Source organism: Amblyomma americanum, chromosome 5 (assembly GCF_052857255.1).
Source record: "Amblyomma americanum isolate KBUSLIRL-KWMA chromosome 5, ASM5285725v1, whole genome shotgun sequence".
NCBI classification, from domain to species: Eukaryota; Metazoa; Arthropoda; class Arachnida; order Ixodida; family Ixodidae; genus Amblyomma; species Amblyomma americanum.
Genome location: NC_135501.1, coordinates 203,817,516 through 203,844,057, shown reverse-complemented (window position 1 = coordinate 203,844,057; position 26,542 = coordinate 203,817,516). Strand labels below are relative to the sequence as shown.

At 50.7% G+C, this 26,542-nt stretch overlaps 1 protein-coding gene across 2 annotated transcripts in view; it reads left to right on the top strand.

The window, feature by feature from the left end:
* Positions 1–26,542, top strand: part of LOC144133465 (open rectifier potassium channel protein 1-like) — a 100,693-nt gene that overhangs the window by 66,781 nt on the left and 7,370 nt on the right. For both annotated transcript variants that reach the window (XM_077666568.1, XM_077666569.1), the window contains exon 5: positions 26,023–26,252. In XM_077666568.1, coding sequence (XP_077522694.1) covers positions 26,023–26,252 — 230 coding nt within the window. The remainder of the gene's footprint in view (positions 1–26,022; positions 26,253–26,542) is intronic.

The following is a 26,542-nucleotide window of genomic DNA, read 5'->3' as shown; positions in this document are numbered from 1 at the left end:
GGAGAGGGTGAACTGGGTATAGATGGAGGCGCGCCGCTCAGGGAGCTGATCGTTGGGGAGAGACCTTGCCCCAAATAGAAATCTGCATCGCCATTTCGGGTCTTGCAGATTCTATAAATGGCAGAGAGTGCACTTTCATTGCTTCGACGGCGAGCCTCTCGTTCTCAAGATATCCGCCAGCGCTTCTTTTGACATAGTGACGAAGATCGCCACGCCATAACCAGTGATGTTCCGCGGAAATTTCTTTTTTCAGGGAATATTAAGAACCGAAATTGTATCACGTTTACCATATTGACAGGGTTTTAATTCAGGCGCTGCAGGGAAAGAAGGCCTAGAGAATTGTGGGTCTATTGGCGGGAATTTGCGATTGCGACACGGGACACAACTGGGCCTAACGAGAAAAGGAACTGGCCTTAATATGTCTGGAGGGAAACCTTGCAGTATCTTTTGGTCGGCAGGTGAACTTTTCGCGAAAGTTCCTGATTAAATGTTACTGCAGACCAAATGTTGAAGGGTGCTTTTGGGTTGAGTTAGCATTTAGCTGTGACTATAACCGCACGTGCATGCCAGATGGGCTGATGCCTGCTGCGTCAGTCTATTTGGACAGGCCGTTTCAGAGAACACCTTTTCCATCCGTCCAAACAGAGAACATATTACATAAACGAGCGCTTACGTAAGTGGTCCCGCGTGCCTAAGATTGTTGAGTGCAACGGCCTGCCCCTGACCTTCTTTCATGCCCTCTGCCCAAGTCGTCTCCGCTAGTCCTTCAGCCTCCGAAAATAGCGATGCTTTGCACAGACAAGGCTATACTCTTAAGTTCCATCGTAGCTGCCGTTATGATCTTACAAAATGCCAGGGCATAGCCGCGCAGTTTTGGAGATTCTGCAGCTGCAAACACCTATACGAATAGCCCAATTATTCATGACGTGGTCACCATTAAAAGGCCGAAAGGCAATGCTATTAAAGTTTCATTTTCTTAGAACGAAATCTCGAATACCAGTTGCGCGTTCTCGACATGGTCTTTGTTGGACATAAAAAGCGCACTGTGAACGATGTCATAAGTGTCAGGGCATAAAATCATCCATCACGTTTCATTTGGCATATTTTAATTTCTGAGGCTGTGTAACGCAAGCGAGCTCACCTTAACCTTATGCTATCGGCGCAAAAGGCGAACTGAGAAGCACTCGTCAGTGTTGCCAACTGATGCAAAGTATTCTTCTTTTCATTCTTTAAAGGAAAATGTAAGCAAAGCATGCATCCGTATCCCCTCTGCCTTTCTGCGTGCAGTCAGTTCCCTTATAAGCACGGATTCTTCTAGGTTTACCTGGAGTTGAAGCTAGCGAATCATCTTATTTAATGTTATTGCGGCAGTAGCTATGTAGTGGCCCTACGCCACCACCGCCATTGTAGTGTGTTGAAAGTGAAAGCGGATGAAGCCTCCCGTATTCATTTTCTAAGAATTAATATTTATGTTCGCTGGCGAGTCGACATTTTCAAAGGCAGGCTTCGTGTGGCCGCGGATTGCTTGGAGTGGGTACTCTCATGAGATGCTATTAATTGCCGTCATATACGTCGGGAAATATATTTGTAACTGCTCGCTAATATCAGGAACTTTGCTGCAAGCGCAGCACACCGTCAGCACGCTTAAAGAGAGAGAGCAGTACGATTTTAGTGTTGCCTTCCTTATGATTCAGCACTACCAAGCAGGGTGAGATAGCACGCCAATGCTCATTATTTGAGCAGTAGGCGCGACACGCTGTCAACGATGGGATTCTGCCTTTTACCTACATCACCATAACTTGCATCGCTACCGATGCTAGCGCCAGCACACTTTCGCGACATAGCCGAGAAGTGAAAGACTTCTATACCGACGCGCCGAAGCTGCAGGCCAGTCTGCAAACTCATGCGCCGGTCGGTGCTCTCGCAAGCACTTCGACTGGATGCATGCTGCCGACGGGGGTCAACGCACCCTACCCAGATCCAGGTGCGACTCTTAAAAGGACCGCCAATGTTTCTGTACCGCAGACTGCTCCGCCGCGAGAAACGGCGACGTTACTCAGCATCCTTGAGGGTCTCCGCCGCAGACATTTGCGCAACGTCCTCTCTTTCACCTTTACTTCCCGGCCTTCCTTTAAGTAGACGTTCTGTGGCCGTCAGTTCGGAGGCAAATTTATGGGCCCGCAGCCTACCTCTTCGGCGAACGGCGAGCGCCTCTCTTCCGTGCCCTGTCAGGGTCTATTAACACGGCATACATCACCGCCATGACTGCGGCGAATTGCCTGCGGGACTCCAGCGCTTTTAGCCTCCCTTCGTTCCGGACATCACGCGACGAGCCCTCAGCTAATGGTCTGCGATGAAAGTATAGTAATAATCTGCCGTCTTCTGCTGCGCAGCTTGTGAAAAAAAAAAAAATGGAGGTTGCACGGCTCTGGAAGGGATCGCTCAGTTCGAGAGGAACTGGCGGCGTACTGCTCCGCAACTCGGTTTCAGGGGTCTTTTTTGCTTGCCCTGACAAACCACGTGAGGACGCTTTAAGCCCACCGGAATAGTTTTCCAGGAACCGCACGACGACACCAGTCAAACTGACAGCCAGACATAAAAAATGCGAAATGTCATACGTAAATAACTGAAAGTGGTATGAGACTCGCAACTGCCGGCTCACCTTTCACGCGACTATATGCAGTGAAGCATTCAGTCCAAAAAACATGACAAGGGTAATGTGGAGTCGCTTTGCGAGAGTGCAATGACACGACATGGTGTCGCCGTACTCTCATCACGTGGCCAGTCAGTTCGATCCTTTTCGGAGTTTTCTCAACTTGCGTTGATTGGCTGAGAACAGACGAAACGGATGTGGCGTCACAATGACAGAAACGGACGTAGCCTATTGAGGAGATATTCTAGCATCTCCTTTCGGGAGCGAAGCTCTGTTGTATCTGAAATACCGCTGTTCCGTGGCAGCCACAGCAAAAGTTAAGGACTCATCGTGTGGAACAGCCTTTGTAAATTGCATCCGAATGGCAAGAAACTCAAGGACAGTGGTAAACCCAAAACAAAATGAACAAGGGGTGAGGAAGGGGAGCCTAAGCGTGCTTAGCCAACGTTTTAAGAGGGCTTGTCTTCGTCTGGGCAAAATGGTCATCATTGGCGGGGGTTAAATAGGGCTTTCCTCTGGAGAGGAAGGCCCGGTGAGGGGAGGAGGCGGAGGAGACAGTGGATTGTGGAACAGTTTTTCGAGAACGCTGAAGGTATATCGAAACAGGGATTTCAATAGTGACGCATGGCAACTTACACAGTATCAATAGCTGGACACGAAAAGTTAAAAACTTTTAATCTCCTATTCTGAAATTTTTTCTACCTATGTGATTTTCCGTGAGACGAGCGCTACAGAATCGTAACAGACAGAGAGACGAAAGCCTGATGATGTTAATACTAAACGTCCACGCCATACAGGCTTCTGCTGATGCACTCTGGTATGAGGGGCTGTACTGAAACAAAATACAAACCCTCTTAAGGCTCCCTGTCAGACTGCTTCGCAGCAAGGCTTCCCGTCGTTCCGTCTACGCTAGCAGTAACGGATGATTAGAAATTATTTTCTCATTTGGGAGTTCGGCACGGTTCTTAAGTATTTGGAATGTTATAGCAGATTAGAAGACGGAAAGGTTCGAAACGTTGTAACAGATCGATTCAATTCGTCGCATTTTTCCGATTCAGTGACGGTAGTTGCTTTATCGTTACAGCACAAGGGCAAGAACAGTTCGCTAGGAATCGATGGCCTGGGCAAGCCAATACTTGTAATAGTTATAGTGAATTAGTAATCACCACCATCAGCCTAGCTACGCCCACTGCAGGACAAAGGCCTCTCCAATGTCCCTCCCCTTAACCCTGTCCTGTGCCAGCTGCGGCCACCTTACCCTCTCAGGCTTCCCTATCTCGTCCTCCCACCTCTGTGGCCACCTGCTTCATCAGCCTCCGCTAAGAAACAATTCCATTACCCTAAGGAAACATCGCTTAATACCCTGACAGAAATTAATAGGAAATCGACTCGGGTGGGACAAGTAAAGCGGAGTGTAGATAACCGATGGTATCTTGGAGTAAACGAGTGGATTCCAAAGGAAAGCAAAAGTTGGATTTGGGCAGAGAATAAGGTGGGGAGATCAGATCTAGGGATCCTTGCTGGGATAACTTCACCGTGACTGGTGCAGCAAAAGGCTTAATCACAAATGACCGGAAGGGGCCACTGTCCTCCAGTGGTCGTTATCTGGGCTATGATTAAGCTCTTGATGAGGATCAGGGTCACCAGTCAGAAGGACGTGATGCCTGCCTAGTTGCTCTTTTCGTTGTGATGCATAACACGGCGTGCACGAGACGCAAGCCACTAAACGAAGAGGATGACACACGACCTTTGTGCGTCGTACTCTTTGTCTCGTGATCGTTGACTTGCACTCGCCACGCAGTTCCAATCACTGCGCGGTCCGTCGCTGTTGTCCTGTACGGAGCCACGTCGGTCTATTCAAAAGAAGGCCCAGTATATTATTATTTACAGCCCGTATGCACCGCGTCCACCAACTGCTGCCAACACACCGGAGGCACACCTCGCCAAGACACAGGCGACGAACATGCATACGCAAACAAGGTCCTTCAGGAGCGCCGGCCTTGCCCACCGGCAAACGTGGCACTGTGACAGCTTGCAGAAAAAGAGCCGACCGAATGGGAGGACACATCGCCAACAGGCCCTGCTCTGCACTGGTCTCGGTCGAGGCCAGCATGGTCGCTGACTCACCCGAAAACCCGAGACGACCGCGGACTTAGCGCATGTCTTGTCGTACGGTTGTTGTTGTTCCTTTCCTAAATACCCCAACGTCTGCTCCCTGCTCCTGCCGCTTTTATAAGAGTGCACCGCTCGGCGGCCGATTAGGCGTGACTAAAATTACACCACCGGAAGTGCGTCAGTGCTTCCTTCGCCCGGCTGCGCGGGTAAAGGATGCACTGGAGGAAGCAACGAAGCGGGGTGTGTGAGCGCAACAGACAGCCGACGTCTCCTCTTCCTCTCCTGGCTGGAGCCACTGCGGGTTCCGTCTGCGTTTCCGGATATTTCGCGACTCGAGGTCAGAGTGGATGCGGCTCTCCTCACAACCCGACTCGAACTCTGTTTTGATCCGGGAGGCGTGAGTGCAGATTCGGCCCAGGGACGGCGTTTAGCGCTGAGGCGCCGTCACTCCCAGTGACAAGGGACGAGGAGGATAACAGCCAGGTTAACGTATGAAGGCTACAGCAGGCGCCAAAACACTCGTTTCAAGCCTGTTTCCTTCCGCTGGCTTTCTGTTTTCTTTTCTCACTTCCGTGTCTAGTTGAGTCGCAGGCGTGCGCCTGAGAAAGTTGGGAGGCACCCTTCCCGGAAGTGGTACCAGCGGTGCCCTGTCACAGGAATAATTTAATGTACCACATTAGGCACGTAACGGAGCAGTCGACCGGTTTTAACACAGAACCGATTACGGGCGAGTCTTCACTTTCACGGTAAAGCTGCACACACCACGACAAAGACGTCTCGGCTAAACCGTTCGTTGCACTTAAGCGCAAACCGAGGTACACATGATTCAGCACGCGTACACGTCAAGGGCGTCGTGGTGCAGAGATGATGAACGGAGCTTTTACTTCTGGAATAGTCCGCGACAGGCTCTGAAAGGCGGGGCCTTGAGACTAAAGTGGTATCGAAACGGGCGATAGAATCCGTCCCTATATAGGTGATGCGTAGTAACCTCGCAACCACATCATTAATCATAATTACCCACGGTCGCTGAATTGGCGCTGCGCTCGTTAATTTCTTTCGGAGTGGAGGCTTTCTGTCTTGTCTGCTACGCTGCAATCAAACCTCCGGGCCTTGAGCAAAATTGTCGAAATGCGTGGACTCACCAGCGCGCAAACGATCGCAAACACTGGCAATTAACGACAAGCTCTATTAGAGCGTTCTCGATCCTTCTTTGTATGCATCGGAGGAGCTATACGCGCCCAAAGTAAGCGTCCTTGCAATGGTCCAAAGGCTGATCTGGAGCCAGACAAGCCGCCTTGGAAGTGTGCCAGGCGAGCGACGAGACAGATGATAATGTAAGGCGACGTGACACCGTCCCTGCAAAAACAGAACAGCTCTAAATAAAAAGATATGAGGAGGGCGTGTGTGCGGTACAGCGCGAGCTCTACACGTTCTGACTGAACGTCGCAGTCATAGAGGCCAAAATGTGAAATGCCCTCCTCGCCACGTGCTCTCCATGAGTAACCAAAGCTAGCCACAATTACGTAGTGAAAAACCGTGCCTTGCAACGCGTATATATGAGTAAACGATGGTACAGGAGCAGCCGTAAACTATCGCAAAGTTTTCATGTATACCTACCCAGTCTTGCAACAACTCTTACTCCCTCAAAAATAGTACTTTTACGCACTCAGAACTCGCAAATTGTTTGCTGTCTCAGATGCTTTGACATCTTTGGCGTTCTCATTTTTTGTTACCGTATGCCGTGCTCATGTTCCCCCATGTCCGTTCTTACTAAATGGCCTTGCTCTTTCAAAAGGACTGCCTTAAAAGGAGAAAACTCTTAAATTCTTTTGCTATATACTGCCCTCGCCTTCCACACCCAGTCTCACTACAAAGGGCCTCCGCGTTGCGGAATGGGACAGGCGCGAGCCCATTAAGGCCAGCACACAGCTCCTAGCCCGCGAGAGCGGTTTCTGGTTGGCCAATAACCGCCTTACTTCGTCCAATCACGAAAGTCAACGATACCGTGACCAATGCACCAGGCAACCACAGTCTCTTGACCGCTTCTTACAGCCTTGCTAATTTGGTCCGCAACCGCCTGGCCTTAGCCGTACCTCCAACAGCGCTGCATGGTTCTGCGCAGCCGCCAAAGCTAGCGGCGGCCGGGCCCGATCAGTCAAGCCTAAACAGCGGTTGCGCCAACAGGGCTATATACTGCACCTTCCGGTGTAGCAAAAACCAGAGGTCGCCACTGCGGGCGGGGCCCCGCACTTATAGGTGATCGGCCTTGGTCTTTTCTCCAAGCTTTCCATCAAGAAGAAGGAAGGCGCTCCTTTTTATTTTGGTTCTCCCTCATCTTGTTAGCGCCGTTGCTTTTCGAGAGCGGCCAACACTCGAAAACACGTGTTTCACGCCTGCTCCGCGTCACCACGAGCATCGCGAAAAGGGCGAGAGAGAAAGGGAAGGCGCCAGAAAACACCGATGCGTCTGCATGTGACACGTCCGAGGACACTGCCACGGTGTGTTTATACGAGCGCGGGTTGCGAATCCGATTCACACTCTATAAATGCGCGCCAGAGCAAGAGGGCGTCGCGCTGGCTCTGAGTTTGGAGGAAGGCAGAGAGTACAGGTTGGAGCTGTGCTCGGGTATACATTTCACTGCTTGCAGCATATAGCCCACCTGCTCCTTCGCCCAGTCCATTGCCGTCAACACGAGCCTATTTGAGAAGACTGTTTATGTCAGGGGCGAATCTAGACCTTCATTTTGGGGAGGGAGGGGGGGGGGGGGGCGAAGTGCTTGTGAGCGAGGATGGAGTGGGTGTTATGGTGTACAGGTGAAGACATGCTCTTGCTTTTGTTTTCTGGAGTACACCTAAAGATGCGCTTTGTGCGTTGCCATTCTGAAGACGCCGTTCGCCTTGCTGCCCCTAGCATGTCTACATATATCGGCTACGTCCCAACCGAGGTTTTAAAGAGAGGAGGTGGAGATGTCTTTTGCGATGGAAGTGTGGGTGGGTGAGGGAGGGGGGAGTTTGTTCAACAGCCCCACCCCTACCCCCATTGCTTCACTACTGATGTACTTTAAGTTACTCAACTTAGTTTGCATGCATACTAAAGTTCGCCCCATGCTTCTCGCATCCCAACCTGAGCCATATATATTCTTCTGAGATAGCGAGAATTGCTGTGGACTGTTACTAATGAATGTCAGGGTACAACGAACGAACGCAGCTGATATGAACATCTGAAGGCCTTAAGCACCGCAGTAGATGGCAGCGCTTTCCTTGGCGACGTCGTCGTCCCGGCTACACCCTATAGAGAAACAGGCTCCAGTACTTCGAAAGCGGAGTCCGCATTTGCGCCTTCTGTTTGCACCACCATCATCGGTGTCGTCAGCCGAAAGAAGTACGCTGCTGGACAAAGGCCCCTGTGCATGATCTCTAGCTATCCCTACCTTGCGTCAGCTCGTTCATCCTGTGCCAGCATGCAAAAATTAGGAGGACACTTTGGAAATTCTAAAGCGTGTTCGGCGAAAGCCTGTGGCCATTCATTCGTTCATTGATCTTCCGCCGTTTGGTGTTGGGGGAATCCGCCTTCCTGCGCTTGTCCGAACCGCTTGGTGCGGAATCACTTGGCCGCTTGGGAGCCATCCGACTCACTCACTCGACTGCAACGGCACGCAGTGTTGCCACGACACATAAAAAAATAGTAGTAGATTTTTTCGCGAAAAATCAGTAGAAATCAGTAGATTTTTAATTTAAATTTTTGTACTCAGTTTATGAGCCCACGAATTCAGCGCTTATATTAGTACTCTGCTGTTGTATTGTAGCTTCTAAGAAATAGTACAAAAATTGGCCACGAGATTCTTGGCAATACTTTTGAAAAACCCGGGGATCCAGAGAGCCATTGTCAAGCACGAAGTGAAAAACAGTGAAGCCCTCTGATGGCATATTCAAAGGCGTTAGATGGTAGTTAGTACCTGAAATCTTTAGAGTATAGTATCTTCCAGACAGGGGTGATTGGGAGATCGCTGGGCGAGGCCTCCGTGCTGCAGTGGACATAAATATAGGTTGATCATGATGACGACGATCCAGAAATAAGAAAACATGAGTCCCTTATAGCTTACGCAAATAAACTTTATTGCGCGTGAACAGGCAACTTCAAAACGGCCATGTATATGACTAGATATGCTGTGAAATTCCACAAGTGGCTGTGCCAGCAAAGCCGCATTAAATACTCTCATGCTTAACCTTGTGCCAGTCGTCCATTCTCCTTATCAGTGGCCTGTCAATGTTGAAGCTGTGACATGCTGAAGACGTCATCAGGCGTTTCGTGTGCAGAAGGCCACAGATAGTCTCCGTGCAAAGCTTGTTCCGGAGTTTTGTCTTCAGGTTGTTTACAGCAGAAAATACCCGCTCAACTGCTGCACTGGAATGCGGTAAGCACAGTATAGCCGTCACAAACTCGGTCAATGCAGGAAAAGCGGCGCTTCCATCACAATTTTTTTGAGAAAACACGACTCCCAGAACTCGTGCAACGAGGTATCTTCGCTTGTAGGGATATCAGCGTTTCTTAAGTATCGCCATTCGGTATCCAAAGATTGCAAGCCTTTGCCGGAGACTAAATTCGGAAAGGCTTGCGCCAGTGGTGCAATTGACGCTGCCTTCCCCGTCACGGACACAGTAGGATCTAGGAGTTCGAGATGTTTTAAAACCGGATCTTGAAAAGGGATACGCTTCAGAATTTGGTCGACACTCTCAATGTAAAAATCAAGGCACCTTAAGCGGAAGAATTGACGTTGCTCAGTGGTAACTGAACATTCTCCGGATGACAAGAATGCAGTTGCTTGACCGCCGACGTACATGTCTTCCAAAGACACAAAGCATTTGGGGTTCTTGAATTCAACTTTTGCCACCTCAACTCCCTGTGTGCAGGATCGCTTGAGATAACAATCCATAATTGTCCTCACGCAGGCTTCTGCACTTCTCAAGAGCTTGTGCAACTGTGGAGCATCACTTTGCATTTGTTTGTTCAAATTGTTAAAGAGAGGCAGAACGAAGCTGAGGAACATCAAAAACAACTTGTTCAGAGGATCCTGTAGCCTCCGGTAGATTGTTTCCGTTGCCAAAAGCCTGTCTGTGGAAACCGCAGATGCAAAGTATGCCTCTAGGGCATCATACTGCTCTAGAAAGCGGTCGACTGCAGCAAGCAATGAGAGCCACCTTGTTTGACTTGGATGAAGAAGTTTGTGCGGCTTTAGTTCAAGAAGAGCCTGAAATTTCTTCAACGTGCCCTCTCTTTTCGGACTTGAGTTGAACTGTAGACGTCCCGCACGAGATCTTCAACAACGCGTGGAAGTTTCGAACAAGCGTACGATGCGCACAAGTGAAAAGAATGACACGTGCACTTAAGAATGAACAAGCCGGGAATCTCCTTCTTCAGCAGTACCATCACAGAATGTTTACTACCCATCATGACACTTGCGCCGTCTGCAGCAAAGCCGACTAAATTTTCTTTATAAGGAATACCCGCTCTCTGAAAAGTACTTGTAAGGGCACTATAAAGGCCATTAGCACTCACATCCGTCACAGGGATGAGATCAAAGAAGGCATCAGTCACACTATCTTTTTCGAAAACCCTTGTAACAACACACAAGTGCTTGGTGCAGCTGACGTCCGTTGACTCGTCAACCATGACTGAAAATTTCTTCTCTCGAAGTAGCCTACACAGCCGCGATTTGCTCTCCTCGCCTGTCACAACCTTTGTTATCACTGATGTTTTTGTTCTGCTGCAGGCAATCTGCTTTGCAATATCGGAGTCCGGGCAAATTTTTTTCACCAGCTTTGGCAGATGGTCCATGACTGTAAATGGCACGTTATGCTCGGCGACAAACAAAGCCAATCTTACTTCAGCTTCTTTTACCTGTGAAGAGATAGCAATGCTAGGCATTGCTTGCATCAGCGTTGGCTGGGACATAAGCTTTCTTGTATTTTCTTCATGTTTCGCAGATTTCACGTGCCGTTCCAACAGTTTCTTGCCGGCAATTAGGTTCATGTCGCATGTTTTGCAGTACGCATAACGGTTGCTCTTCTTGCTTGGTTGCAGCCAACTCTGAAACGCTTTCTCATGCTCCCAAGCTTGCTTGTACTTTTGCTGCTATTTTCTTTTTTTCGGTTTTGGACTGCTCTTCTTCCGGTCTGAAGACTCTGAACTAGTGTCACTTCCACTTGTCATTATGCTGAAGCTTCCAAAACACCTGTAATGCAAGTACCAATGCACTTAATGAGGGGCAGATAAATGACATAAGTATGACTGGCTACTGCCACAAGCAATGTCACAACGCGCTGTCGCCTATCTGTGATGGTATGAAGGCATGCAGTCAGACAGGTTGACGAACTTGAACAATAAACTGTAACCAATTTAACCTGTGCTAGGTGTAAAAAGTGAAGAGAGCTCGGCGGCACAGCAAGCGCGATCGCCGAATTCATTCACCGGCTGCACCATTCCACTATGTCTACTGGCATCACCTCACTTCATAGAAGCTAAAACAATGTCGGCCGAGTAAGCAACAATTTCTTATTCTTACATACATATGCTTTCTTTACGGTTGAAGCGTGATAATTGAAAGCGCAGCATGTCAGTCATCAGCAATACGCAAGCAATACCAGTCCTATGCAGCTTGTCGACGCTTAATTATAATGCGCGCCGCCTTGTTTTCAGCGTCGGCCCAAAATCTGGCGCCGAGACAACCGGGAATAAAGCACTACAGTAACAATTCTGAAGTTTTGCATGTCAAAACCACGATATGATTATGAGGAATTCCGTAGTGGGGGACTGTGGGTTAATTTCGACCACCTGCGGTTCTTTAACGTGCACCAAATGCACAGTACACAAGCGCCTTTGCATTTCGCCCCCATCGAAATGCGGCCGCCGCGGCCGGGATATGGTTTCGAAATCACGCACTTTAAAGCTCAACGCCAAATCCAATAACTAACCTCGACGGGTGAATCACTAAATTATTAGTACTAACATATCGAGAACTCAAGACATACAGATATTACTTACCTGGTGAGCTCGTAATAAAGCGCGCACGCTGAACTTGATGCGTGACCTGCCACACGCGGTATGTAGGTACTGCGGTACACAAGCAGCAACCGACAACTTGACTGGACTATTCAGAACTGTAAGTGAGTGGGGTCCTATTCTCCTGTAGAACGGAGTAGGCGCTCGAAGCGCCATTGGTTCTGGTCCGATAGTTTTGGTTTCATAGTTGTGGATTACGGTAGTGCACCCACTTTCACAAATTCACCGCCTCACCTTTTCCCCACTTTGCTCAAAGACAGAGGCAGCGCCACGTTTGAGAGTCTGGAAACGCAAGAATGTATGTTAACCTCTGAGCCAACCGCATTTTTTTTTTCGCTCGCTAGGTGGCATCACATTAATACAAGTTCTGTACTGAAAAAGTAGCAGCTTTTGCTTTCGTTTCAGTAGAAAAGCAAGAAAATCAGTAGATTGAAGCGCTTTATCACTGAATCAGCAGAAAATTTTAAAAATCAGTAGATCTACTGATAAATCAGTAGCCGTGGCATCACTGACGGCACGTCTGGCGAAGGAGCGCCGTCGCAGCGCGCACTCGCTCCATCTGCCGGTGCAGGTGACGTCACTGTTGCTATGCGCAGCTGCGCATGCGCTTCGGCGCCGCCGCCTCTCGCCCAGGGGCGAGGAGGGTGTGCGACGGTGCGGGGGAGGGTCACGGCAGGCACTGTTCCAGGCTTTGGATGTAACGGACGGACAGGATCTCGACCGGGAGTATGAGCCATTAAAGGCTTTCGCCTTAAAAGATGTCAATCCGGAGACTTACTCGCGAACATCTGGCCCGACGCTCTGCTGGTGAATGTATGCGGCTGTTTGTTTAACCTCATAGAGTGCAGTTTAATTGAATGAAACGCTGATGGGAGCAGTCTAGACTGCAGAAAGCGACGTTGTTTTCTCAAAAACGTGCGACTGTTAGTGCTACGCAGTTCACATCAGATGTACGTCCGACAACAGACAGCGCGAGTCTTCGCTACAACGCCGCAAGCCCCTCACTGTACAAGTCTTAACGCGATAGCATTAAGGGTGTGAGCGATAAATACGGTGGCTCGGGGTGGCCCAGGCGGCCACTCCAGGAGAGGCAACCTAGGTGGGCTACCTGGTCACGTGACCTTGTGGCGTCATCACAACCTGCCCACCGGATTGTGGGCAAACTGACCACCCTGGCAGGTGGCAGTTAAATTAATTATTTATCGCGAGAGGCTGCTCGTGAAGAGCAACTTGGGTCGCACAAGCCCTAGTGGGGGCAACACCTACCATTGGAGGGCAGCGCCGCTGCACCATTGCGCAAGAAATGGTATGAGGACTCCTATGGACGTATCGAATGTAAAGTTGAGGATGACCAATTCCGCATATATGGACATTATCTCATTAACGCTATCGCGACATATCTTTGAGACTAAGCTGAAGTGTCGCCTCCAATTTTTCTTGGAAGTTTTCATATTCAAGATGGACTGTCCGAAAAATAAAGTCCAGTACGGTTTACCCCTTATGGAATAACTGTTTGAAAACAGCGCCAATTCCTGCTGTCATTATTTTTTCCCTGAAACATTGGCGTTTTCTGCCGCTTCCTGCTTGACGGTCAGTCTCTGCACCGAATATTTCCTGGAACATCCAGGAGGCGACGCTGCAAAGATGCGAAGAGCATGTGCATCGGTTTCATGGCCACATGATGTGCTGCCAAACCGTATGCCAGTTGCACGCGGCACCCTGCTACAAGAAGGCTTAAACCTCTATAGGACAAAGGTTCCACAAGAATTCGCCTTACTGAAGAGTAGCCTTGCCTAAAGAGCATGCCGAATTAATGTTACAAGCGTATACCTGCGTAAGTATTGAGTAGCGTTTTGGACACCAGCTTCTGGCATGCTTGAAACTTCCGAGTCCATTGACCATTCTGTGCAGTACACGCGCAAGTAAACAGCGACAAGCCTGTCTTATCTTGTCCTGGAACACTTCAGAACGCCGTGCGAGGTTCTTCCATCAATGACACCGACATCTGGTCTTCCAGCATTCTGTGCGGAAAAATCTTTCGATCCTTTCACAGCAGTTCCACGACGTATCCGCGACAGAGCTACCGGCATCTCTCTGGCCACATTCCTGGCCGACATTGACTAGCGAATACTAATGATCCTCTAACATGGGGCACTTATACGGCGGCCGTATTCACCTTGGCGCTGTTCCCGCAGAGAGCGCTGGCCATTTACAGAGGGGTGCTCTCAAGGACGAGCCACTTAATTAAGCTTCGCGACATGTAATCCCGCGATGCTCTTTCTGGCGGAGAGCTTTGCAAGTGCCTGTTGCCAAACTCGCAGCCGTATATACACTCTGTGGCTGTGTCGGCTACCGCAGTCTCGAGACTGCGCGAGAGCTGCTTTCCTCGAACGCTGCTCTGCTCGGCATAAGAAGTAGTGGTGACCCTGAATCCAGCGAACGCGTGAGCTGTGCGAACGGTTAGCGATTCGGCGCATTTATGCTTATTTGCCGTCGCAGACATGTAGCTTCTTCATCGGCACCACCCAAAGACTATGATAAAGTTTCGTTGCGGGCAAGTGTTCAGAATAAGAAGTGCACGAAGAAGAGGAATGTCAGCTGCACAAATAATAACCTTTATTATAGGCTTGTTAAGCGGTTGGTATACAGCTTTCGCAGAGCTTTCGACATTTCGGCCGTCTGCCACCTTTTAAACACAATCATCGTCATCGTGGAACGCGAACAACCGCCTTTCATTTCTCACTAAGTTGGAAAACGAGCTCGTTGTCTGTAATTCGATGCCCAATTAAGCTACAAGGCCGTGACCGTCTGGTGATTGGATTCCGTAATAGTCGAAGACATTCTGGGTAAGGTAGGCTGCACAGTGTGTTGCGCATGTACAGTTTGCAGAGTGACGCGATGCCGGATACTGTACACGGATACGGATCAGACGGATACAGTACACGATACGGATACAGATGTTTCGATACCGGATACAGTACACCACAGTGGACGTAGTATACTGTACCGTAGAGAGGCAGAGGGTGTTGCACAGCCACTTAACAGCACATTTCCCGAGGATGAAAGCGTCGCCTTTTATTAAGACTCTCATAGCTGAAGTGGTGGTCAGTGCTTTCTTATTGCTGTTAGCCATGAGGGCTGGCCGGGGGAAGCGGGTACTGTTGAGGTCGTACAATCTTTTTTCATGTGAGCCACAAGGATGGATAGATTTATTTCATCGACATCTTCTTTGAATCCGGGCTGTGGCTGAAGCCACCCTGACTAGCGTACCCAAGTGTCGAATTAGCTATAATGTTCACGTCCATGTCGCGTATAACATGACAAGAGAAATCTCTATCAAACATTTGCCCTATAGTGACTAATCGTTGCGTCACTTCAAGACTCAAGTGGCGGTGCAGGTATAAGTTCTCGCGGTCTTTTTTTCTGAAACGGAAACCTTGCTGCAGGGTTCCACAAGTGGTTAATTACTGCAACGGTATAAGAACAACCCATAACGATGATTTGTAGACAATTACTATGGCGGTACAAAGAAAATTAAAAAATGACAAATTCTTGCTTAAATTCTATAAACGTGCGAAAACAGAATTGCATGAACGTTGGCTTGTCTTGTTACTTTCCTGTTGGCTTTCTTATGTTGGCTTATCATGCTGTGTTCATGTCTTACTGTCACTGTGTGCGCATGTTTTTATCGAAATGAAGCACACGTGTGCGATGGCTGCCGCTTATGCACCGCTGCATAACGTCATCACGATTGAAGTGCCGTGGTGTGGGTGGGAGTATCGGCCAAGCAGGGGCGCTAGGTGTGTAAACGATGTTGTGGCACTTGTTGCCACTGTGCACGCAATGGCGCCACCGTCGGCAGTGATGGCACAAACCCACAAACATCGCAAGATCTTGTTCGTGGTTTACCTACCCGAATAGTGCTCTCGCACTAATTAAAAGTTGCCCCGTGTGCGCCCCTGAGTTCAAAGGTCATAAGCTGATTTACAGACAGTGCTCGAAGCTACCGAGGGCGCCTTGGTTGCCTACACGTCTCTCCGGCGCGCCGCCATTGCAGAGTGCCAGGCATTCCAGAGCCGCCGGCCGGACGGGCCGTCGCCGAGGCGATGGCTGGCTTCCAGCTTATTTCGGCGCGACGAATCTCGCCAGCCTGTCTGCCTCCTCTCCCCTTTCGTCTCCGGGTCGGCATTGTCTTCGGGAGTGCCAACGAAAAGTGCGTCTCATCCCTCGCCTGTGTCGCAGTCGTCGGCTACGGGTCTTGTTTGCGACAAGGCGGCGGCCTCTGAGGACCTTTAAGTGAGGCACGCGGACAGGCCCGCACGGTACCGGAATTAACCGGACATGCGGAGGAGGTCTTATCGCAAAGGGCAACACCGGTCCCTGTTCCCGTGTGTGCCAGTCGGATTTCACCGGAAACACACGTGAGGTGTGTCTCAACGCCTTCCAGGTCGCAAGGCGGAGACGTCCAAGGTGTTCCATATTGTTGCGGTCGCGACATAGTTTCAGGCGTCACACTCTGAACACGAGTACGTCGATTGTGGAGTAAAAAGGGACGAATCTGTTCTCTAGTGCACACTTTTTAATGCGAAAGCATTTCTAGGCTATGTCGACGGGGTCGTGTCACCAAAACGTGTCCGCAGTGATTATGACGTTCTCAGAAGAGGTAGCATCAAAGGAATGGTTGTGATCGATAGAGAACGATGTGAGGATGTTGCGAAAAAAATTGTTGTCAATATTATTATTACTTAATTAATTAGAGCCAATAATGTAGAATAAACACGTCGAAATAGCGCGGACGTCGATATAGTGAGTAGACGGCAAGACATTCGTGAATGGCAAAATAGTGGAAAAATAGGCAAAGAAATGACAAGTTTGAAGTGGATTGAAATGTGTTTTATGAGTGATAATTAATCGAACAAAAAGTTTGGCTGATAGAAATGCTGTGAAATTTTCCATACCGGCCTAGCACGGAGCATTCACTTGCGTTAAATTTATCGAATAAGTGAAAAACGCACTATTTAAATAACTTAATTTGCGCACAGAGGAGAGCATCGCACCGCAGCTACCGAATCCGAGACGCAATCCACGTTTTCGGCCCAACACTATAGCCAAGCCAAGTAAGAAACGTCGTCTTGCCGGCACTCCCGCGGTGATGAAGTGCGCGTCAGAAACTCGCATAGACGGTGGCGCCACTGCTCCCTCTAGGCAGTATTAATAAACTCTATCGACTGCAGCCATTCAAGGCCTAAGCTGAACGACATAACCACAGATGGCACGTTCCCGAAGTGCCGACTCTCTGGGACACGCGCCCCTCATGGCCCATTCACACATTGAGCAACATTGTCTTTGGGAAGCAGGGGAACATGGCGAGAGTGAGGTTTCTGTTACAACGCACTACGGCGGTGCTGCCTCTTACTCCGAAGATAGTCCCTCTACAGTTAAGGTTGTAAAAAAAAATGACCGTGGTTTAGCCCTGGTTAAACCTGGAGTGTGACACGATAGCTACAGCTGGCCGAATGGAACTCGCTCAGTCGAATTGCAAGTCAGTCTTTCGTCGCTCCGTTTCGCTGGGTGTTCCTTCATCTTCCCTGGACGTGATTCACCCTCCCCCCCCCTCTCTACTCCCCTCCCCCACTCGGTTTCGCCGGCGCGCCGCGCCGCCGGCAGCTACTCCGCACCACGTGACCAACCACGTGACCACGTGGCGGCGTCGCTACGCTGAAGGCTCGAAATGCTAGCGTAATGTAGCTGTCGCTACAATACAGCATGGCTAGTGCAAGACGACAAACACGGGGTAACAAAGAGGAGAAACACGAGCGTATATTGTCTTGCACTCTCCATGCCGTTCCAACGAAACAGGCCTGCAGGCCCATCATCATCGAGAGCATTTTTTTAGAGTTGCCAGAGAAGAGGAGAGACAGAGGCAGTGCAGCTTCAGGTTAGGAGGGTGGTGCTCCTGGACAGTAAGCGAATGACGTGAAGCCGCGCAGCCTTTGAGCAACATATACGGTGCTAAAACAGTAGTACAGCTGGTACAACAGGTTTAACAAGGCATTTGATTTATAAATATTTGTAAAAAAGAATTGAAGTCGCGGCCACTGCAACATAATCGTGAATTTAAGCGGTAGCTAGAGGCGTCCGTGGTGTCACGCTTGTGCAGAAGCAGGGTATGTTATCGCCGGCTTTCTCATCGCCCTTGAGAGAGCGCTGCACTCCAAACACGAGTTAGCCTAAATGTTAGTAAGAAAGGAGTAAGCTGTCCTCAAGCTACACTCTCTTTTAGGGGCAGGATATGATGCCCAAACCCTATAGAGTAGATTTCCATCACTAAAGATACGAAGCACTTACGGTTGGCAACGAAAACAGATTGCCTCTTCAAAACATGCGAAGTACTAGCAGTTACTGAGATTTTACCCAAGTTTTCAATCTCCTTTATTTGCTAACTCAGGACCTCCTGCGCCGCGTTTAAAACCCTCCTGCCTTCGATAACTGCACCAAGTTACTATGCTTTCAGGTGGGAATATGCCTTCATTGACAAGAGCAAGCATTGCGTATATTTAGTGATTGAAATCTACCCCGGTACTTGGGCAGCTTGCCTTGCTCCTAGAAGGGAGTTCGCCAGAGGGCAGCATTACATAGACTTATTCGCGTTTAGACTTTACGCGGGCGCTTTATTCTCAAGTGGATGTCGGCAGCGCAACTGCTCGAGATGCGGACATCGCCACCACCTAGATCCTGCGCCTCGAGCCACTAACAGCTGTTTCCAATGCGCGGTAACTTCGGCTCCCGCGAGGATTCCGTTCCCGCATCTGCCGTGGCCCTGAACGAGTTTTCGAGAGCCAAAACAAGTTTACAATGCGCACTGCACCAAACGCTTAGCGTCCCTCGTTCGGCGCGAAATGCTGATGGCGCGCATTCAGACAGAGGGAGACAGCAGCCAGGGAGGGGGCTCGTCTGTATCCATCCCAGCCGGGTGCGGCGAGCCGCGAAAGACGCGACGGCGGCGCCGCGCCGAGCCACGGGAGATGGGCCGCGTCGTCCGATACGACGTCTGCCTGCTGGAGTCCTTCCAACCGACAGCTGGCCACGGTCGCCGGGCGGTACACTTTCTCCGGGCCTTCCGCGCTTCACTCCTCGCGTGCCCTCCCCCACGCGCCGGGGGAGACCTTGCTCTAGCCTCACGGGCCGTGTCGAGCGCTGCCGTCGCGCCATCGATTGCGACATGGCGCGACCGTTGCGATGGCGAGACGCGCGCGCGTGCATGTCGATCGAGGGAGACGCGAAGGGCAGCCCGCTTGGCGCGTGCGCGTCGCCACGTGTTCCCACAAGCGTGGGCCGGTGACAAGTAGATGCACGAGCCTTCTGTGGTTTAAAGTGTTCGCGTAGCTACAACCTATCCCGAACTATGCCAAACAAACGCAACCCGACGTAATAGCGCCACTCAAACGCATGTCAGTGCACGTTGAAGAACCCCAGCGGGTCCAGACTTCCGGAGCCCTTCACTACGGCGTCCCACATAGCCTGGGTCGCTTTGGGTCGTTAAACCCCCATCAACCATAAACCTATTTCAGCGACGACGTCCCAGGCGTAATCTTGAGTAACGGGGTTTCTTTGAGATCCACCGTGCACGTCTTGCTGGAAGGATCACCAGAGGAGAAGACGTGCTTTAAAGTACCAGAGAAAATAAGCAACCTCTATGCGTCCACAGCACGAGCCCAGGCATTCAGAAGGCATGATCGACTGCGGCTTCAGATCACTCGGCCATCGGTGCATTTGGTTTTCTTAAATGCAATGTTTATTGCAGTCAGGTAATGTTTTGTATACATGTACTATTTAATACAAAAGCCCTAAGGAAGCAGCATCAATGGCATCTCAAAACAGAACAGGTCCAGGCAGCAAACTTCTAGAAGGCAGGCAACGCTGAGCCCGCTATACCATCAAGGAGTGCCAGTCTGGACTGCCAGTCAGTTCAGACTGGCATCTTTTTACATCTCGTATCACTCGCATGAATTCCACTGATCTCTCGAAAGTTGTATAGTTAACCATTCAAGTAAACGACGAACCTCTGCAGGCTGACGTGTTTGAAACTTAGTCAGCCCCCGAATTGGCGCAGCTGGTTGGCGTTTCTGCAGCAGGGATTGCGGGGTCTTCGGAATCCGAATTACGACGCAGGCTACTCAGAGAAACAGAGAAGCGCTCCAATCCTTGACAAAGGTAGCCTTGCCCGGCCCCACGCGACCGCAACAAAGGAGCTGACCGCATCTCCGCTCTAAACATATAGTTGCAGCCCATCGGAAAATTGCGGCAGGATGCATTAATATTTCACAAAGCTATATCATTTCGAGGATCCTACCAATCGCATAGGAGTCTGCAAATTCATTTGTTCTCCATTTCTTAAGCAATTCCATTTATTTTTAGATACGGACGGTATATGACTGCAACATAAGGGGCTCATTCCGTGCGCAGATGAGTGCACTGTCGCCAGTCATCATCATTATCGCCGACGACACATCGCGACAAACATTGTGCAGGGCTTGTTTTTGCCCACGTCCATTTAGAGCCGCGAGAAGGTGGTGACGTCACCAGCTTGCGTGCAGCTCTTCGCCCAGCTTATCCACCGGGCCGCCCAAGCCCGAAGCGGCGCTGCGACCTCCTTTTCTTCAGTTCGACGACCATACACTTCGGCGGCGGCAACGCTCACACGTGCGCTTGCAGTGAGTCTTCCAACGAACCCTGAGTCAGCGTGTTCTCTCTTAAAGGCGAGCCGCCCCCCCCCCCCCCCCCCCCCGCCACTGGTTACGACCCCACCTCGGTGCTCGGGGGTGCACACACAAACACACACTCACCGAGTCGCGCACACAGGCGACGGAAGATAGCAGGGTGCGCCAAGGCGCACCTTTCCTCACCTGGCCCCGAGGGAAGCGTCAAAACATCGCAGTAACCTGCGCTAAAAGGCTCCTCCTGCGACCTCTTTCGTCATCCGCCACCCGTCCCGGAGCAGACGTCGATAATGGGCGGAGAAGAGAGCATCCTCCCTCCTGGCAGCGTTTGGCACTAGGCTGCGATCGGCTGGGTTGCGCATAGGGCGAGAGTGGCTAGTTCCATGCAACGCTATTTGTCCAAGAATGCTGGCCTTGATCGAGGATCCTTCATGATTCCTCCCCTGCTGCGCTGCTGCGGTCTCGAGCGCATCAGCAGGCACGGGTATTCTACAGGCGCTGCTTCGGAGTAGTTGATTTGACTACATCTCCGCATATTATTGCACACACCACTAAGGCACCGCACAATGTCTGGTTCCCCGCATAGCCAGCTCCTAACGTGTAAATTTTTTTGCTCTGAGATGCCCACCTCTTCACATAATTTACGTGCACTGCTTAGAATTTTAAAAAGTTAATTGCTAAAATTTGGAACCATAAACGTCTTCCTTTGTTCAAGCCTACTCAAGCCGCAATTTTAGCCGACCAGCTAATTGAAGTAAAATTTAGTATAAGACAAGCACTGCAGTCACACCAAGACTGAAACTTCGAAGCCTATAAGACACTGGACGTAGAACCTGCCTCACCTCTACTAGCGCCGCCGCGGTGGCTCAGTGGTTATGGCGTTCGGCTGCTGGCCCGAAAGACGCGGGTTCGATCCCGGCCGCGGCGGTCAAATTTCGATGGAGGCGAAATGCTCGAGGCCCGTGTACTGTGCGATGCCAGTGCGCGTTAAGGAACCCCAGGTGGTCGAAATTTCCGGAGGTCTTCACTACGGTGTCCCTCATAGCCTGAGTCGCTTTGGGATGTTACACACCCATAAAACGAAAACGACCTCTACTAGCCAGTAGAGCTTTCTTCTGCAATACCAGGCTGCTCAAGTTCTCTTCTATTGAAATGATGAGGCTAACGGTCGAAGTTGTTAAGGCTGTCCGGATTTGGATCCGCTTGGACGATCGCAGTTGGCGCCGCGCATCCTCGCCTCGCTGCCGGGAACTAAGGGAGGCGGAGGGCTTGCGGGCGGCGGGCCCCTCGTCCGCACCTCGCTCGTTTTGAAGGAGTGGCGCATTCGCGGCAACGATGAAGAAGCGCCTTCTTGACGGCTGTGCCATACGGGCAGCCTCCCTGACAGGGCTTGTCAGGCTCGGGAGAACGTTGTTTTGCTTTGCCGTCTCTATGTGCTCCGCAGACCGTGCTTCTTGACTGCGCGAAAGAGGGGCACCAGCTTTGAAACGATGGGGCAATTGAGGCCTTTGCACTTTGCTGCTGCTGAGCGTCGAAATATAGAAAAGGTGAAAACAAAATGTTTGGTTGAAATGGTAACCATCTTCAGATGAGTGGTCTTAGCGTAATACCGAATCAGCCAAACCTGAGCCCATAGTTCTTTCCTTCCTCCATGCTGATCTTGACTTGTTAATATATGCGGTTATACGACACTGCCAGATGTACACCGTCTTCAAGTCTTGTAGAAAGATCGCATCATTCGTTGCAGATAAGAACAGCAGCTGAAAAGGATTTCTGCTAGAGTCAACCGGTGACTTTGCTTTTAGGTTTTTTAATCACCCGAAAGAAGCCGGGCCATTTTGTGGCCAACCAGTTCATGACATCCATTCGTTGCACTCTGAGCTGCACAGATTGAACGAAGGCGGTCGTTATTTTTCCTACCGCATCCTTGCAGCTCCACTCTTAAGGACACGGTCACAAACCGTTCTCCCCAACATCCCAAGATGGTTGTGCCTGCCAGTCGTCGCTAGTAAACTGCATGTATCAAAATAAAACATTTTTATCGTCGAGAATGCGAACAAGCCGCATTGTACGCAGCCAGGAAAGAATATGCCATTCCCAAGGATCGAAATTTTGCCTCACACTTTCAGACGCGAGGATGCGCGACAACCGGAGGATGATGACGCTGATAGCAGGTAACGATGCAAGAACACGTTGCCTTGCCTCCAGCATGTTAACAAGCGCCACTCCTGGTCGTGGCAGTGAATGCGAAACACACCACCGCGTCCCATGCATCTCATTCTCGAGAGGGGCGTATAATTCGCCACTCTTGTGGCTCGCAATCCTGGACACAGAGGAGCGTGACAGGCGGTAAACGATTGCGCAGATAGCAGGTAGCTATTAAGAAGGCGCCGGGGTTTTGGCAGCAGGTTGCAGCTCGACGGGAGAGGGAACAAAAGAAGAGAGAGGACGAATAGGTTGGCAAGAGGTGGTACGAGGAATATATAGGAAACCGAATGGCGTGGAGGAGGAGGGGGAGGGAGGGGAAGTCGTGTGACCGTGTCGCGCTCGCCTTCTTCCCTCCGTTGTTTGTGAGCGCGAGTCTCCGTACAACACAAAGGCTCTGGTCGGCGACTTCTACTTGGGCACCGGGGTTGCTTCTTCTGGGCGCGCTCTCTCGTGGGGTTTCAGAAAATAGCGCCGACGGCCCGGCTATTTCCAGAGACGGGAGAAGAGCGCCGCGCAGTCTCTGTCTTCTCGTGCCCTCTCTCTCCTTCCCTGCGCCCTCCTTTCCCGACCCAACCACCGTTCTTTTGTTTCTTTCTTGGCTGATGCCAGCGGAGGAAAATGGTGCGATGGCGGGGCGCGACACACCATTTGGCACATCGGAACGACGGCCCAGCCATGCGCTTTGAAAACATCCCCAGCCCACGTGCGCAGCACAGTCCCTCTATAGTACGCAACTCAGGCTAAGCGCTGTTGTCCTGACCTTACATGGGCGCAGTTCTGCTTAGAAGGCGTTGCGGACGTTCGAGATAAGAAGAGGTGCGGATGTAAGGGGGCATGTACCTTGTTTGCCGCAAGGCGAGATCATGCATATGTACTGTTCACAAGTCCCCTCCTCTCCTTACAAAGGGGCTAAAGGAGACGAAGACCTTTTTCAAGGTAGAGGGCGCCCGCGTCATCGTATCATGTCGCCACCGAAAACTATACGTCGTTGATCTGCTCACCAATGAGGATGCTGGACAAATGGGCAGTGGAGTGGGCTCTCTTGACAATGCGCCTTTTCCACTCATAAAATACGACAGAACCGGTCCCAAATTACAACATAAAATTTGTGGCTCTGTCGTTACGACAGATTTTCTGTAGTACTGCTAAGATGTCCGTTGTCACGACAGAAGATGCTCTGTATTAACGAAAGAAAATCCTGTTGTCACTACAAGAATTTCTGTTGTCAGGTCCCAAAATACAAGATCTGTTGTGACAGCAAAAAAAAATTCTGTTGTGTTTTTTGATGGGGTTGGTTATCATGGACTCCAAGTATGTTTCGAAGTTGGAGAGGGAGGAGACTTTAATGGCGGTTAAATCAAGATCATATAGAGGCCGCACCTTCATGAGGCAAGGGGCAGGGAGAGTGTAAAGACGCGGTACGGTTGTCGCAGTCACTTCTCCGCTCCACGCGAGGGCAAGAAGCCAGTGGGGCCTTGTTGTTGTCGCTGCTGAGGCTCCTGTTTCTCCCAAGCACGAGACAATACAGATGTTCTTGCCTTCTCTCCGAATCCTGGTGTTCCACGACAGTCGTTTAGGGGAGAGGGCGCACAGAAAGGGGGCCAGCCAACAACGCCAAGACTGGTTCGTCATCTGGTGCTGCGCAGACATCCTCTGTTGTGCGAAGACGAAGCGTTGTTGGTTTTCGGACATTGTAGCAGGCACTTTTCGCTGGAGCGCTGCTGAAAGCTATAATACTGTGTTGCGCAAGTCGCGTAAGTGAAACGCATTGACCTCTATTTGCGCGCAATTTCAGAAGAAACCGCGAACAAGCTTCTCTTCGATGACCTCAGCCTGTCAGAAACCCAGACGTGCGGAGTGTAAGCACATGCTTACACGCCACAATCGTTGTCGAACGCTTACACTCCACGCTACTCATTGCATTTGAAGTCCTCAGTGTGCCTCGCAGAATATTACAGTTTCAGTTGTAAATGAGAGCGGATGCGCTGGTTGAAAGTGACGCTCTTCGTCTTCGCTCCGCGCCGCACTTAAGGAATGCGGGAGGGCTTAGAGCTATGGTAGTTTAGAGGAGAGTGCTGAGTCGGGCTGGTTGGTTCATGCTGAACGGTACGACGAAAAAGCGCTAACATACGGGACGGAAGAGGAGACCGGCGCATGTGTCTGTCTGCATGTCTGTCTGTTGTTGCCAGGAAGAAAGAAAAGGCAAGTGCACAGGCCTGCCCACTGGCTCAAGCCGAGCCACAATCGCTACCACGTGCAGATAGTAGGAGAGTTGAAAGATGGGATAGGAAGACAGGATAGAAAAGACAGCGCATGTGTCCGTCTCCTCTTCCGTCCTGTCCGTCAGTGCTGTTTCGTCGTACCGTTCAGCGTAGTTCAGAGAGCTAGCTGCTCTCGCTCTGGGCCCTACTGAATTCGCAAGTTTGAAGCCAGGCTGTCGTTTACTTCTTGTCATCGTTTGTTTTAGCTCCAGGTCGTTTTACCTCTGTAGCAAACTGACAAATTCGCCTGTTACTTGCGGTGAAAACAACTGAAGAACGGCCCGGGAGCAGCACACGACGGTACGCAGTTTACAATATGCACAGCGTGTCGCCCATTTCACAGACACTACACTCACAGCGTCACTGATTGGCCAGCGCATCCTGAGGCAGTCTAGATAGGGCTGTCCGTCTCACCAAACTCACGAACAGTTTTGAAGCTGACTGAGTGCGCGTATATTTGAGTGTTTAATCCGATCCATCGATGTTCCATACAAATCGGAGTAAATCCTAACCACGGAGCCCCTTAGTAATAAGGGATCCAGCTATAGTCAGATACAACTCGAGAACGAAGCGGCTTTTCGCCGCCAAAGAACCCCCTTCCAGCCAATGGCGTCGGCCGATTCTCATGAGCCTGCTAGTACGAAAATGCAGGGAGTGGCAGATTTAAATGGGACAGTACCTTCCTTCCATGGTCGGGGATTGTCCCCTGCCTGCATTGTCACGCCGCTCCTTGCATTGTGCCGCTTGCAGGTTCATGAGAATCGGTCGACGCCATTGGCTGGAAGGGGGTCCTTTCACGGGACAAATCCGTTCGTTCTTGAGTTGTATCCGACTACACTGTGAGTGGTAGCTCCTTGCGTCCGAAACGGAACTAGTGCACGCGAACATTGGTTCGTGTGGACTGCCCGAGCCTTCACTTTGACGATCCACTGTTGATACCTGACAGCAAGCTGCGGGTGTGGGATATCTCCCTTCGTTGCTCACGTTTCCCGCATCTCGTCCGCAGGCAACTTCGACGGCGACTACATCTGGATCTACAAGACGGGCGTGGTGCTGTGGATCATCTTCGGCCTGGGCTACCTGGCCATGATCCTCAACTACATCTCGCGCGCCATGCGCTGCAAGCAGATCCGCCGCGTCGAGGACCGCCTCTCGGCGAGCTTCCACAGCACGCAGCACAAGTTCGGCCAGCGGCTGGACGAGATACACAGGCTGCTCCAGGAGTTCGCCTCCAAGGTACGCTGTTCTTGTAATCGTTAGCCTTTCAAAAGACGGCACATGGCCTTTTGGCTAAGATCCAAGGTGTGCACGCTTCTTACAACCCGTTTCTGTTCTCTTCTTCATTACCTCCAAGCAGAATCACGTGGGCACTTGCGTATGTCCCTGTCAGGGGCGCCCCCACAGTTTGGATGACTCGAATGAAGCTCCTCCATGCACGCACCCATGAATGAGTTTTGGCCAGTCCGGTACTTATTGTGCTGGTTTTGTGATGGGTGTAGCAATTACCGCGCCGCTCCTGTTGTTTA